The sequence below is a fragment of the Pseudonaja textilis genome, chromosome 5 (assembly GCF_049901715.1).
Source record: "Pseudonaja textilis isolate UNSWEBS1 chromosome 5, rPseTex1.2, whole genome shotgun sequence".
Taxonomy (NCBI): domain Eukaryota; kingdom Metazoa; phylum Chordata; class Lepidosauria; order Squamata; family Elapidae; genus Pseudonaja; species Pseudonaja textilis.
In genome coordinates this window covers 48,319,357-48,335,014 of record NC_141994.1, presented here as the reverse complement: position 1 = coordinate 48,335,014, position 15,658 = coordinate 48,319,357, and the positions used below count along the sequence as shown (strand labels likewise).

The 15,658-nt window shown below is 40.8% G+C and overlaps 1 protein-coding gene across 2 annotated transcripts; it reads right to left on the bottom strand.

Moving 5' to 3' along the window:
- Positions 1-2,181: 2,181 nt before the first annotated feature.
- Positions 2,182-14,288, bottom strand: SLC16A8 (solute carrier family 16 member 8). 2 transcript variants are annotated; one of them, XM_026703408.2, is made up of 5 exons: positions 14,208-14,288; positions 10,023-10,273; positions 8,055-8,198; positions 5,837-6,703; positions 2,182-3,832 (listed from the first exon to the last, which is right to left on the bottom strand). In XM_026703408.2, the coding sequence occupies exons 2-5, from the start codon at positions 10,249-10,251 to the stop codon at positions 3,453-3,455; spliced, it is 1,620 nt and encodes a 539-aa protein (XP_026559193.2). In that variant the 5' UTR covers positions 10,252-10,273; positions 14,208-14,288; the 3' UTR covers positions 2,182-3,452. The 2 variants fall into 2 exon arrangements, with proteins under 2 accessions (XP_026559193.2, XP_087790932.1); XM_087934806.1 differs by lacking the exon at positions 14,208-14,288 and adding an exon at positions 12,176-12,264.
- Positions 14,289-15,658: the final 1,370 nt, after the last annotated feature.

The window sequence follows — 15,658 nt, the reverse complement described above, 5'->3', positions numbered from 1 at the left end:
TCTCTCCCCGCCCCCCTCTCACACACACACACACACACCAAAAGTAAGCCAAGCTAGGGTCAGAATAATCGTAGTGGGATTTTACATGTCAAACAGAATGAGTAGCAAAGAGAAATCTTAGAAGTGACATGATAGCTGCCTTCCAATACTTGAAGTGTTGTTACTGAAAAGCTCATCTATTCTCCAAATCACCTGAGGACTAGACGAGAAACAATCGGTGGAAGCCAGTCAGAATGAGATCCAACCTAAGGATAAATTTCCTGACAGAACAATTACGTGGTGGAAAAACTTCCCTCCTGAATTTGTGGGGGCTTCATCGCTGGAGGTTTTCAAGAAAAGATTGGACAGCCTTTGTCCAGATTGGAATAAGGACTCCTGTCTTAACAAGGGTTGGATTAAGATACCTCCAAGGTCCTAGCCCCATGACTCCACTTGACTTATTCTCTAATAAGAATATGAAGTTTCTGGTCTTTTTCCTTCCAACTTAAGCTTTAGGTTTTTGTCTTCTTAATCCTTCTGTTTACACCATAGTAAGAAAAAAAAAAGAATAATGGAAGAATCAAATTCCTTCCAGGTTGCAGGAATCATTCGGTTCCAAAAGGGAAATGTTTCCAAAATGTTCCTAAAAATCAAACCCACAAAACAGACAAACACAGGTGGACTTTCCTATATCTTGATTGGCAACTTCTCAAATGTGCTAGAAATGAGAAAATAAATTGTATTGATAGGCACCTGTCAGGTGTGAACAACCAGATCTTAGGGATGACATGATTGCTGTCTCCCAATTTTTTTTGATGCAAACTTTTAGAGTTCAAACAAGCTATTGTTCTATGTCTATTCCACAGGAATACTCCAGCTGGTAGCTTTCACCTGGGAAGGACTAGCTAAGACTCAAAGGCGTTCAGGAGGAGTCAGACCTTGCTCTGTTGTGTTTACGTAATGATTCCAGACTAATTTCCTGCTTGACCCGTTCTCCAGACTGGGACAGTTGTTCTCCATCAGTACCCCATTGAATATTTCAATGTTGGATAAGGCTATAGGTAGTTATGGTGTCGTATCCTGTACCTGCCTGATCAAAAAGCTATTATAGGAACTTTTCCAATTGAATTTCTCTCCCGGATCCACATCAAATGTGGCAAATGTAAATTCAATGCACTTCTGTATCTACAAATAAGGCTGTCTGCTTTCTGTGCAGAATTATGACAGGAAAAACTTGCCTTCAGAGCAGATAAATAAGTTTCTGTGCCTATTGTCTTGTTTGAAAGGGAAAATTGCTCTGGGGTTCTGTGCTCATGTGTGCAGCCTAAAGTACTCCTAATCTGTTGGACTACAGCTCCTGTCTTATTTCAACCATATTGGCAGCATTATAATCTGAGGGACTGCACATTTTGGAAGATGTAACATTGACTGTTCAGAATATATGGAAATACAATTCAATTTCAGTTAATTTTATAGATAGTCAAAGTCATGTGGGAACTTCTTGAATTTGTAACTTTCTACAATGTTATTGGCTTAAAATATTCAGTGTGCTGCCAACTTACCTCTTCCTTACCTTTCTGCCTGCTTTTCCCTTTAACATTTCCCCTCATATCACCTCCCAGGAGGGGGAGACATCTGGCAAACAAACCTGTCTCGCCCACCCACCCCCAGCATTGTTTGAACTGAAATCCTACATTGATTTTGCTGTCCTGTGGGAAGAACGGAGCTACAGATCACAAAAGCTTATGCATATTTTTAATGAAATCTGTATGAAATGAAATGAAATTGGAAAAGGTGCTATCAGACTATCCCTGATTTTTTGGGGGGTGCAAACCAAAACAAAAGAGCTGATCTGCAATGTCTGCAATCATTAAAAGCATCTATAAATCCAAACTATTAAAAATTAAACTTTTAAACAATGTTGTCTTCAAATTCACATCTAAAAAGCCCTATAAATCTCAGCATAGCCAATCCAGGGCCCTTACTCTAAGGCAGCTCATCTCCCCCCCCCCTCTCTCTCCCTCCCTCCCTCCCTCTCTCTGTACAGGCACACATAACATGCACAATATATGAATAATACATGGATCAGATGAGGTTTATTTTTTTTAATGAATCTTTCTAGTTATGTATAGACTTTTAAAGATTCCAAGACATTTTTTTCCAGTAAAATGCACACAAAACATACAAAACTGGGTCTGTTAATAAGAAATATTTATGGCATGTTTTTGCTTTTAGTCACATATTGGTCACATGCAGATAGTTTTACAATTCTGAAAATATATTAGGCACACAAATTCTATGATCTCTTGTGAACAATAAATATGACTATTTACTTTAGTTTTAAATTTCTGTGCCCGCAAGTTCTGTATCATATTGTCAATGAGGATCTAGAAAGCAATAGCACTTAGACTTATACACTGCTTAACAGTGCTTTTACAGTCCTCTCTAAGCTGTTTACAGAATCAGCCTATTGTCCCCAACAATCTGCCTCCTCCTTTTACCTACCTCAAAAGGATGGAAGGCTGAGTCAATCTTAAGCCTGGTAAGATTAGAATTGCTGAACTGCAGGCAGCGGGCAGCCAGCAGAATTAGTCTGCAGTACTGCATTCTAACCACTGCGCCTCTGTGGCTCTATGATGAAGATAGTTTCTTAATTTCTAGTAGCAAATTGTAACCACAAAGGATACTCACTTGCAGTTTATGGCTTGAGTCATAGCATAAATTATCTGATATATTTGCAACTGGCATACAAAAATTCTAATTTCCGTAGCACCATTATGCTAGCTCCTATATAAGGCAAAGCTAAAATTGTTTCTAATTTCCTGTCATGTATATCAAACAGGCTTATTCTGAAATTTACAGAATCTGGCCAACACATCTGTCATCTAATACTAATTTAGAAGGGATAAAAGCTTCTAGTTTTGACCAACAGAAATACAGTCATCTACTTACTATCAGTCACGATATGATATTTGGCCACACTTTTAAAATGCCTGCTTGCCAGTTTGTAATGTTATTCCTTCATGAATCCTAGCTACAAGAATTCTTCTGTTTTACATTTTTGATATTATAAATAAACACATGTTCAAGCTAGAATAATCACAAGGTTTAGTTTTGCTGAACACCAGGACTGTAGAGGTAGATGGATAAAGAAGTGATATTGAATTAGCAGCCAACTGATCACTAAGTAGGTGTAAGATAATGTAAGTGCTGATATAGTATATGCATGAGTGCAAACCGATATAATATTGAAGAGAATTATACAATTCTTTATTCATGGGAGAGGTATAATATGGTTTGGATTCCATAAGTTTGTTTATAGTACCATTCTGACTGTGTATTTTTTTTTGAAAAGCTTTTGTCCCTGCCCTCATACCATTCAAGAATTTATGCTTTCCATATCCTCCTCTTGTGTAAATCAGATTTGATGTGCTGATGTCACTGAGTCTTTGGATCTTTTTGTTTTTGGTTCTCTATGTGGCTAAAACTCTCTTCCCTACCTGATCAATACTGCAACCATCTGGAACCAAAGCTATGTTCTCCCCTTTGGGCTGTCCACCATTGTTGTATACTGCAGTATGATTCCCCCTGTCACTTCCAATACTGTCAGTGCTGTGAGCCAGAGACTGGTCATTGTCGAGGTTTTCCTTCACTTCCGGTAAATCTGCTTCTGTCTCTTCCATTTCACTGTTACTTCTAACTATAGAAGGATTCTCTAGCTGAGGGGTAGTTTCTTTTTTCACATTCAGACAGCAGTACGAAGCAACAGCCAGGAAGAGCGCAGACAGGACGACTTCTGAGCCAGCCAGATAGAATATGATTTCATATTTCTTGAGTGCATCCACCAGTCGCCCTGCGATTTTGAAACAAAGCATAGCATAGTTGCCTTGTAATCTGTTCCAACAGTTTCATATGGATGTCATATAAAGTGCTTAAATTTGCAGCTTGTAAGTTTGCAGGTTTTGTAAATGTAGAACTTCAATCAGGCCTGCATTAGTATGAATTCCAAACATGCATATAAATACATTTTCATACATCCCCCTTTTCATTCACAGAATTACTGACAAGGCTCCACTGGAATCACTATGGAAGAGATAAAATCAGTATTTCTGTAGCATTGAGATTTATTTGTTTATTTGTATCCTGCCTTGATTATTTTTACAAATAATTCAAGGCAGTGAAACATACCTAACACACCTTCCTCCTCCTGTTTTTCTACAACAACTCTGTGAGGCGGATTGGACTGAAAGAGAATGACTGGTCCAAAATAACCCAGCTAGCTTGAACTCACAGCTTCCATTTTCTTGCCTGGTGCCTTAAACACTAGGCCAAACTGGCACTTCCACTAGACCCTGTATGGGGCTTTCAAAATGCTGTTGACCTCAGGTATCTATGAACATTAACCTGATCAATAACTAATGAGAGTTGCATGTACATTCCATACCACTCATTTATTATAACCATAGAGACAGAACACGATAAAGTATAGTAAGCCAAAGAGCAGGTGGCTGTTGTGACTGAGAGAGCTTTTGCACAGCTTTGTATTGTGGGCCTATTGTGCCTGTTCCTGGCCCAGGAAGCTCAGTCACTCATGCCCTGGTCACCTCCTGAATGGACCTCTATAATGCATTTTACCTGGGGCTGCCCTCGGCAAGCATCAGCTGATGCAAAATAGAGTACTGTGGAAGAGTTATGTGTATCCCTAGAGTGGTACGTGCCATACCTTTGCTCTGCAAACTGCATTGGTTGCCCATTTGTTTTCAGGTCCAATTCAAGGTTTGGGCTTTGACCCACCTCCACCCAATGACATCTGCCCGTCGCATTAGGCCTGGCAGAAGAGGTATGCTACAGATGAGGTGACTGCATTATTTTTTAACATCAATTCTCTCCCCTATCTAGTTAATGATAACATTGCTGATGTTTTTAATGGTAGTTTTTAAACTTGAATTATATGGCTGCTTTTATTGTGAGTCACCTTTATTGTGAAATGAGTGGCTATATAAGAGCTGTGGTGGCATAGTGGTTAGAGCGCAGTACTGCAGGTTACTTCTGCTGTCTGTCTGTAATTTGGCAGTTCAATTCTCACCAGGCTCAAGGTTGACTCAGCCTTCCATCCTTACAAGGTCGGTAAAATGAGGGCACCGATTATTGGGGCAATATGCTAACTCTGTAAACCACTTAGAGAGGGCTGTAAAGCCCTGTAAAGCAGTATATAAGTCAAAGTGCTATTGCTATATAAATGAGAGAAACAAAATAAATAAGTAGGATTACACCTGGATATGCCCTACCTCAAGGATGGGATTCTACCAGTTTGCACCTATTTGCTAGAACCGGTTGTTAACATTCTAAGCAGTTCCGAGAACCGGTTGTTAGAATAAATTACTGGCCTAATCCTGTAAGGAAGGCAGGAAGGAAACATTCTGGTGTTGCTTACAGAAACTGCCTCTCTGTTAACCCTTATTACATTCTTGGCAGGACTAGACTTCCTGTCTCAGGAACTTCTCTGGAGTTTTCCCCCCCTCCTTTGCTAGTACTTTGCTTGTGTGGAGTGACCATTCAAAGTTACAATGGCACTGAAAAAAGTGACTTATGACCATTTTTCACACTTACGACTGTTGCAGCATCCCCACAGTCATGAGAGGCCAGGCGAGGAAATGCGTGCCTCGATGTGAGTGATATTGAGTTGGACACACCCAGCCAATAACATGACCACCAAGCCATGTCCACACAGTCACATGACCACCAAGCCACATCCACCACCTAAGCCACGCCCACAGAACCAGTTGTTAAAAATTTCAAATCCCATCCCTGCCCTACCTCAAAGGAAGCTCTACACAAGAAAGGTGGTTAAACTTACCTGCGGAAGGTGGTCCAATGAGAATAGCAACAGCCTCAATGAGTAAGTTAATCCCAATTGCACTGGAGAATTTCTGTGACCCAACAATAGTCATGAGGACTTCAAACTGCAGAGCTCCCACCATGCCATAGGAAACACCAAAGAAAATGCAGAAGATGACAAGGGAGGTGTAGGTGTTGGCCCTGGCACTAAAGATATCTGTCAGGCCATTGAACAGCATTGCAAAACTGAATAAGTAGGTTACATGGGGTCGTACCCTCTTCATCCCAGCAAGCATCCCACAGGACGGACGGGCGAAAATATCTATGAAGCCAATGATGGACAAAAGAAAGGCTGCCTCCTTGTCAGGTATTCCTGTATCTTTGGCATAGTTGACTAACAGAATTGTGGGCACAAAGAGGCCCAGAACCATGATGAACTTGGCGATGGTGTAAATGATAAAACCCCGGATTTTGAAGATCGAAAAATTTAATAAGCTTTTCGTTTTCTTGTCCTTTTTCTTCTTGAGTTTCTTGGGTTTCTTAACATTGTCCAAGGTGCCACCCGCCTCGTCCGCTCTCCCTCCCATTGGCAGCATCTCTTTAGTTTCATAATTGTCCATGACTTTCTCCCTCGTCTTCTTCATGCCAACTGCCAAGGGTCTCATGAGCGCCCCACATGTGCAGCAGTTCAGGAGGAGCCCCCCCATGATGAGGAATCCCCCTCGCCAGCCAAACTTTTCCAGGAGGATTTGACCCAGCGGAGAAAGTGCTGAGAGGAAGACCGGGCTCCCAGCTGCAGCTAGCCCATTGGCCAGTGGCCTGCGCTTGTCGAAGTAGGATCCTAACATAATCAAGGAAGGCTGGAAATTCAGAGCCATTCCTAAACCTGGAAAAAAAGATTGCAAGAGGAACAATTGATGGAAAGGCATCAGCTCTCAGCCGATGGAAAGGTCTAAAACTCACTGTATTTGAAGGAAAAGTTCCCCCCCACCCACAAAATATGCTATTTAATTTAACTTAATCAATGCAAGTTGTCCTGTATCATGCGGTGATCTAGAAGTGAAGCTCTCACCTCACAATCAGGAGGCTGTGAGTTCGATCCTAGGTAGAGGCAGACATTCTCTGGGCACAAGGAAAATATATCTGCTGAACAAAGCTCCACACTGGCGACAGGAAGAGCATCTGGCCAGTAAACACTCAGCTCCATTCAGTTGCCCAGACTCCACCCCCCGCAAGGGATTATGGGGCCATTAAAAGAAGATGATGAGAAAAGAAGATGACTGCAAGTTGTCTTTTAACACAAGGAATAAAAAACTACAGGTAGTCCTTGACTTATGACCATAATTGAGCCCAAAATTTTTGTTGCTAAATGAGACATTTTGTTAAGTAAATTTTGCACCATTTCATGACCTTTCTGGCCACCATTAAGTGAATCACTGCAGTTGTGAAGTTAGTAATATGGTTGGTAAATGAATCTGGCTTTCCCATTGACTTTCCTTGTCAGAAGGTTACAAAAGAGGATCATGTGACCTCAGGGCATGGCAGTTATCAGAATTATGAATCAGTTGCCAAGCATCTGAATTTTGAACATGTAACCATGGGGATGCTGCAGTAGTTGTACATGTGAAAACGGTCATCAGTCACTTTTTTCAGTGAGGTTGTAACTTTGAACAGTCACTAAGTGAAGTCAAGGACTATCTGCATAGCCCAGTGTATGTTGATGAATTCCAATTCTCAGAATCATTTTTCACTGATCATACTGAGTCTTCTGAGAACTGAGAACTAGAAATACCTAGGGAACCGTAAGGCCCCATGACTGCTTTCCACACTTATTTAAAGCAACATTTTCATTTTTAAATTTTGCCTTTTTTAAAATCAAATATTGGGAATAAAATGAATCAGCCTTTACAAATGTCTTCCTTGGGCAGTAAAATTCATACTCATCTTTGAAAATATATTGGTTGTCCAGACTACAAGTTCAATCTGGCTAATCTTTACAATAAATAGTAGCATATATGAGCTTCTCTCAAACATCGAACCTGAAGTGTAAATATTAAAGCAGAGGTCTCCAAACTTGGCAACTTTAAGACTTGTGGACTTCAACTCCCAGAATTCTCCAGCCGGCTATGCTGGTTGATGGCATACATCATCCTGACAATATTTCAACAATATCATGTTAATCTATCATTTTCTGAAGTAGACTTGCACAACGGGGCTTCTTTCCATGTTACACTCACCTGTCAGCACTCCAGCAGACAAATACAGTTCAATTATGTTGGTGGTGAAGGAGGCCAGGATCATTCCAGAGGAAGCAAGGAGCCCCCCAACAAGCATCACAGGCCGACATCCAAACTGGTTCACCATAATGCTGCTCAGAGGTCCTGCAGGACACCCAAGAAATCAAAAAAGGGCCAAGACCACAATAATATGAAAATAATGCAAAACCTCAGCAATTGCTTCATGCCAAACAGCAGAAGATCTTAAGCTGGCTTGGATTTGTTGAGTAGTGAATGTACCTTTGCCATTAGATGTTTTGGGTGGAGATTGAGAAATTTAAGCTTTGCGTATATAGTGTCAGGAGCGAGGGGGAATGACATAACTGTGGAACACATACAGATTTTTGCTTTCATGATTACCTTCTTACCTTCAATGATTGAAGGTAAGAGTTTTCCCCAGTCAGGTGTTGCTAGATGGATTCTAAGTCCCAGCTGCCTGGGCATTGCAGACTGGCATTATTATTGCAGGTCAGTCTGTTCAGGAAGAGTGAAAAACTGGAAGCCTTAAAATGTAGTTATAGCAATAGTACTTAGACTTATATACTGCTTTATAGTGCTTTACATCCCTCTCTAAGCGGTTTACAGAGTCAGCATCTTGCCCCCAACAATTCCGGTCCTCATTTTACCCACCTAGGAAGGATTGGAAGGCTGAGTCAACCTTGAACCTGGTGGGATTTGAACTGCCAAATTATAGGCAGCCAGCTGCAGAAGTAGCTTGCAGTACTACACTCTAACCACTGCACCACAGAGGCTCCTTATGCTAAAATATTAAAAAGTAAGATTTTTTGGAGAACTGCAAAATTGTCTAATTTATTGCAGAGCTTCCTGGAGTGTTAGATGGTATTTTATCCATCTTATTGGGTATATTTAAAGTGTAATAAAGATTGTTAATTTTGGTTGTCATGGACTGCATTCAAACAGGAAAAATTGTTGGGAGCTGTGTTGTGTGTAGCAATGGGTGCAGTCACCTAAACTCTTATGTCACACTTTTTCCCCCCCACTCTATTTTGCTGACATAGTCTTCCGTTTATTTTTTTTTCTACTTATACAGAAATCTGTGTAGGACTCTAGGGAAAGGACAATATGGTTTTGCTATAGCTTTGATTGTAGCGTTCATAAATAATTTTTTTTAATTAGGTAAAGCTTGCAAGCAAGGAAGATAAAGGCTCCAGCTTTAATGTTTGGCCTGGAATAAGGCTTTCTCTGCTCAACTTTTCAAAATTGCAAGGAAGCCCTGCAGGGTAATTATTAAGAACATAACATGACACGTCTAAGAGGCATGGTTAGGGAAGCTATTTTTAGTTTGTGGGGTTCATTATTTGTGTGTACTTGTGTGTGCACTGCACGCGCCGTAGAGAATGAATAGACTTGAACTTTTCAACTTTTTAAAAAAATATGTATTTGCATGTTGGTGGGTGTAGGGGTTTTCTTTCTGAATATTTCCCACATCTCCCCCCCCCCACAAAAATAAATCAATATTGGGATTGAAGACTTTTAAAAAGCTCAATGAATACCATAGGTCCCTGCCAAGCTTAAGTTAGTGAAAGCAATGGCTTGTGAATTGAAATGAAGGAAGACAGATGGAAAGGGCTGAGTTTTGCATAGCCATTCTCAATAAATAGCTATATCTTTGACATTATTGTGGCTGTATGCAGTTTTGCTCTAAAGATATGGGGATATTTTGCTGTCCGAATTCATGGAGGCCTAACCCTAACCTTAAGTGGCTTTACCTCCACTTTATCCCCTTTGGGATTTTTCCATGTATTACCAGGAAATGTAGATAAGGCTGACTCAAAATGTCAGTGCCCTCCTAAACATACACATGTGCTCCAAATTTGTTGGCAATGTCCATTTTGCTGTCCAAATTCAAGGAGGCCTAACCCCAAGTGCATTTACCCCCAATGGGATTTTCCCATGCGGAATTCTTACCCGTTCCATACAGCATGGCCAGCATGATGGATGAGATCCAAGCTGTGTCACTGTATCCCACATGGAAATCATGCATCAGGTCCTTGAAATAAATGCTCACTGCCTTGGGAAACCCGTAAGAAAAGCCAGTGATGACGAAGCAGCCCAGTAAGATGATCCAGCCCCAGCCACCATCAGGAGGCTTTGTTTTCTCAGGCAGTTGGCCTTGTTCCACGTCATCTCTGCCCATGGCCCAGACAAGCAGAAGGAGCCTGAAAGCAAGTGGAGCACAGATTGTAGCAAAGACAGAACAAGAATGGTCACAGGGGCAGAAGGCAGAGATGGCCAACAGTCCATCTGTTGCTATGGGCATCCTCCTTCTTTTTTTTGTCCATGTATATCATTTTCTTGCCCCTTAAATTTAGAAGGGTATTTTCCAACCTGGTGCTCACCAGAGATGTTGCATCATATTAGTATTATTAACTGATAACATAGTTGTTGTTTTAAAAAGCAGAGGATAAACAAAATATTTTCATTTCTAAATTGTGCTTTTTTAAAAACCAAATATTGGGAATAAAATGAATCAGCCTTTACAAATTCCTCAGTAAAATTCATACTCATCTTTGAAAATATACTGGTTCTTCCAAACTACTAGTTCAATCTGGCTAATCTTCATCATTATGGAGGACAAGAACCCACTGAGCTAAAATGATAGCCACCAAACAAGTTTTCTGGCCTTATCCTTCCATGCCGTAGCATGTGCAAATACAAGTTGTGGATGTGGCTGCAGGTTTTGGGTTTGGCTAGTCTAAAGAAAAGAAGAATTAGGGGTGAGATGATAGCAATATTCCAGGATTTGAGAAGCTGCCACAAAGAAGAGGGAGTCAAGCTATTCTCCAAAGCACCAGAAGGCAGGACAAGAAACAATGGTTGGAAACTAATCAAAGAGAGAAGCAACCTGGAATTAAGGAGAAACTTCTTAACAGAACAATTGGAACAGCTTGCCATCAGAAGTTGTGGGTGCTTCATCACTGAAGGTTTTTAAGAAGAGACTGGACAGCCACTTGTCTGAGATAGTATAGGTTTTCCTGCTTCAGCCAGTGGTGGACTAGAAGATCTCCAAGGTCACTTCCTGCTCTGTTCTATTCTGTTTTTTTAAAAAAAGGACCTTACCTGTAAAATATCATGTAAATGGAAGAGAGCAACCTCGAAGCTTTCTCTGCCACTATCACCAATGTAACAGCAGGCCCAGTCAATGGGCTTGAAGGCAAAGATATTTACCTTAATCCTTTTATTGTTCATGCTCTGGTTATCAATATGAAATTCCAAAATACTCCAGCTGAGGGGCTTTATATATGTGTCATTGCCCAAAACAAACCTCTTGGAGGTTTCAGAATCTTTTCTTCAGATTACCTGTCTCTACTTAGGCATGAAGACTAATGAGGGGTTCCGTGGACTGTATGACTCACAGAATGTTGACTTTGTGTCAGCCTTCCAGCGCCAAGTAGAGAGGCTTAAAAGTGACTTTAGCTTAGAGTGATTTTTCCATCTGAACGATCCACTTGGTCAACTGAACTTGACTGCTTGTTTTCTGCTGATCAGTTGACTTAGAAGAGACCCACAGATTACTCACCAGTCTTTTAAATAAACTGACATGGTCAATGTATTCCATATCTTAGAAATAAGGAAACCACTGGGAAAATTAACCCTCTGTATCTAGTTAAGTTATCATCACAAACCTTGCTGGCCACTATCAATATTATTCTACAGGTAGTCCTTGACTTAACAACTATTTGATTAGTGATTGTTCAAAGTTACTGTACAATGGTACTGAAAAAAAGTGGCTTCTGTTTTTTACACTCATGATGGTTGCAACGTCCCCATGGTCACATGATCAAAATTTGGACACTTGGCAACTGGCATGTATTTATGATGGTTGCAATGTCCCTGAGTTATGTCATCACCTTTTGTGATTTTCTGACAAGCAAAGTCAATGGGGAAGCCAGATTCACTTAATAGCCATGTTACTAACTTAACAATTGCAGTGATTCACTTAACAACCATGACAAAAAGGTTGTAAAATGGGGCAAAATTCACTTAATTGTCTTGCTTAGCAACATAAATTTTGGACTCAATTGTGGACATAAGTCGAGTGTTATCCATAGAACAGTTACCTGATAGTTTTGCTGTTGGGCTGTTGTTTTGCCTGCTTGCTTATTTTCTCTCTTTTTTATTGTGTTTTTTTTCTTTTTCCTGTCTAAATAAAGACCAACAGACTGAAAAAATACACATAAAAATCAAATTAGTAATGCTACCCATGGTAAAGATAGAAACTTCACAGTGATCGCCTGTCTCTCATGGAAATTGGCCTTGAGAAACGTTCCTGGCTCAGCTAATAGCTCTTTTAAACAGCCCTTGGGGTTTTTTCTTTTCTTTTCATGTTTGATGTTCAGATCTTCAAACTTGATTCCCAGCCACTTTGAAGTATTAAGTGGCTCCAATACTTATGGAGCTGAGCCTGAAGACAAAATGCTATCAGGGCATAGTCTTTTTTAAACAGGACAGTATCTGGAGAACAGATGCAGCAGATGCAGCAGCAATTAACCTCTGGGTTGGTTTGTTCGTTTGTTTGTTTGCCTTCTGTTGTGGATGCCTGCAATGAATTTCTATTCACCTTGATATTTTGTTTATCAAATTTATATAACCACTGATCTCACAGGCTTGACTCTGGGTGAATACACATTAAGCAAACAGTTGACTTCCCCATTGATTTTGCTTGTCAGAAGGTCCCAAAAGCTGATCACATGACTCCAGACATTGCAATGGTCATAAACATGAACCCATTGCAAAGCATCCAAATTTTGATCACATGATCATGGGGATGCTGCAATGGTCATAAATATGAAAAATGATCATAAGTATTTTTTTTCAGTGCCATTGTAACTTTGAATGGTCATTAAATGAACAGTTGTAAGTCAAGGAGTACTGAATAAATAATACCGTGGGAGATTGCTCTATATGCAGGAATGTACCTTGATTGTTAGCCATGCATTCTCAAAAAACCAGATCTCATTATACAAACCCATTTGTCCATCTATTTCTCAATAATCTTTTTCAATATTTACTGTCTGGGAATAGGTAGATATATGTTCCTTCCCTATATCATCTTTCCAAACAAGTATACACAAACACACACATCTGCTTCTTTTTCAGTTTGCAAGTTGTATATTTCAATAACTTTAAATATCAGCACACAGAGAGTTTTTTTTTCACTGTTAAACCTGTTACTGTATAAAACAAACTAAAGACAAATATCAGAAAAAATGATTATCCCTGAATAAGTAGATGAAGAAGATTCTTAGATTAGTGACATTAATTAATTCAGAACAACAGGATTAATTGATGGGCACAAAGCTATAGTTTTAGAGTATGCATGAAGTTTGCATGCCTTCTCTTTGCTGCTGGCATATATGTATGTATGTATGTATGTATGTGTGTATGTATATATGTATTTGTGTGTGTGTGTGTATACACAGTAGATATATATGTATGGCATTCGGCTTTGTTCGGGTATTTTCCCACGTCATTGTAGTTGTGCTTTTAAAGTTGTAGCAACGTTTCGGCAGAATCTCATCTGCCATCATCAGGCTTCTGGGAGGTGGCAGATGAGATTCTGATGGCAGATGAGATTCTGCCGAAACATTGCTACAACTTTAAAAGCACAACTACAATGACGTGGAAAATACTCCAACAAAGCGAATGCCATACATGTAAGTACCGATGAAAATATATATATATATATATATATATATATATATATATATATATATATATACACACACACACACACACACACACACACACACACCCTAGATAGATAGACAGACAGACAGACAGACAGATGATAGATAGATAGATAGATAGATAGATAGATAGATAGATAGATAGATAGATAGATAGATAGAGATAGAGATAGAGAAGGCTAAATGGTCTAAAATGAATGGATTCAAGAGTTAGAGAATTTATTCTCAGACCAATAAATCGTATATGTACACATTTCTATACACCAACAACAACTAGATTCAAAGCTTGACACCAACTTGATGACACATAATCATTTTTTTTAATCAAAATTTTAACGACAACAGATAAGTACATTCATCTTATATTGAAATAATGCAATTTTGCCAACATAAATATACAGACCTGGATACTCTGTGGCTTTCCTTTCCAAAGAGCCCAACACCTTCAAGAATCCTCTCTTTTGGCCAGGTATAGTTTGCCGGGGGGAGAAAGGGATATTTCTTTAACAGGCTTAGACCATGACAATATAACTCTCGGAAGAAGCCTTCTGTTTACAGTTTTCTAGCCAGCAAAACTTTTTCTTCAAGCTGGTATTTTAAAGTTTCAATGGCCAAAAGTAGTAATCATCTAAATGGCTTCTAACCTGCCTCCTCCAGATTGCCCTGGAGTTCAAGGACCAAGCTGTTCAGAGTGCATGGATGTGGGTAGGAAACTGCTTATGTTGGGAAAATGCTAAAGAAGCAGAAGTTGCTTTTAGCAGAAAGAAACTACTTCATTATTTTTAAGAGGATTTCCCAGCCAACGGGAACGAAAAGATTTAAAATTAGGCCAGAATCCTCTGAGGAATTCTGTTTTTCCCCAAAAAGAGGAAACAGGAGAAGGTGCAAGGACTCATTAAGGATTTCTGCTCTAGAAGATTTCCTACAATATTTGAGGAAGGGAATTGGTTAGTGTCGTATATCTCATACGAACAAAGGACGCGAGTCAGTGACTTGGTTCAGCTCATTTATTAGGGTAAAACACAAGTGGGGAAAGTGGGGAAGAAACGCGGCTTAAAAGCACTTTCTGCCGAGTGCTGCGGTTAATCGGGTCGCGTTTTGAATCGCCTGCGATCGGCTCAGCCAATCGCGGTCGATTCCAAACGACCAATCAGTGCCGCGCACTCAGCCAATCCGGTGGCCGTGCGCTTTAGCCAATCCGGGCTGCCGGATTTCGAGTATGCAAATGTCTGTACAGAACACCCCTCCTCTTGGTTTGGTCCCACGTGACGTAGTCCCGTAAGTAGGCGGGCCCGTATTTTCCGACTGGACTTGCGCTGGTCAGTTGTCTCCTGGCTGTCGGCCGGTTCGGGTGGGACTCCTGTCGCTCTCCGCCTCGTTGATGGAACCGCCTGGAAGGGTGAGTCAGGCCTCGCCGCGGCTCCCTCCTGGTCTCCCCGGGTTGGTCGAGCTGCTGGCTTCGCCGCTCCCGCTCGGCTTTTCCGGGCTGGTTGAGCTGGCTTGGCTGCTCCCGCTCGGGCTTCCGGGGCCGGTTGAGCTGGCTCGGCTGCTCCTTCCAGGTGAGGCTTCGAGTGGGTCGCCTCCGGTTCTTCAGGTGGTGAGTACTGCTGGTTTCTTTTTGGGTGGGTTTGTTCTTTTTGTTCTTTGGGGCCTTCCTCCCCTCTTGGTTGGTGTTTTGCCGGTTCCTTTCAGTGTCTGGTGTTTGCGTGTCGGTTGTATTTCCCGCGGTGGTTCTTGATCTCAATTGGTCGATGTGGCGTTTCCACGCTCGTCCGTTGGTAGTTTGAAGGCGGTACGAGTGTGGGCCTGTTGCTTGGGTGATCGTTGCCGGTATCCAGAGGGGGTCCCCGGTAA

What these genes read in the sequence shown, in the direction of transcription:
- SLC16A8 (XM_026703408.2), bottom strand. Translation starts at nt 10,251, where the DNA reads ATGGGCAGAGATGACGTGGAACAAGGCCAACTGCCTGAGAAAACAAAG. An exon ending in GTCTGCTGGAGTGCTGACAG is followed by an intron (nt 6,704 to 8,054) that starts GTGAGTGTAACA and finishes CTTTTTTTCCAG; the next exon opens with GTTTAGGAATGGCTCTGAAT. An exon ending in CATTGGACCACCTTCCGCAG is followed by an intron (nt 3,833 to 5,836) that starts GTAAGTTTAACC and finishes TCAAAATCGCAG; the next exon opens with GGCGACTGGTGGATGCACTC.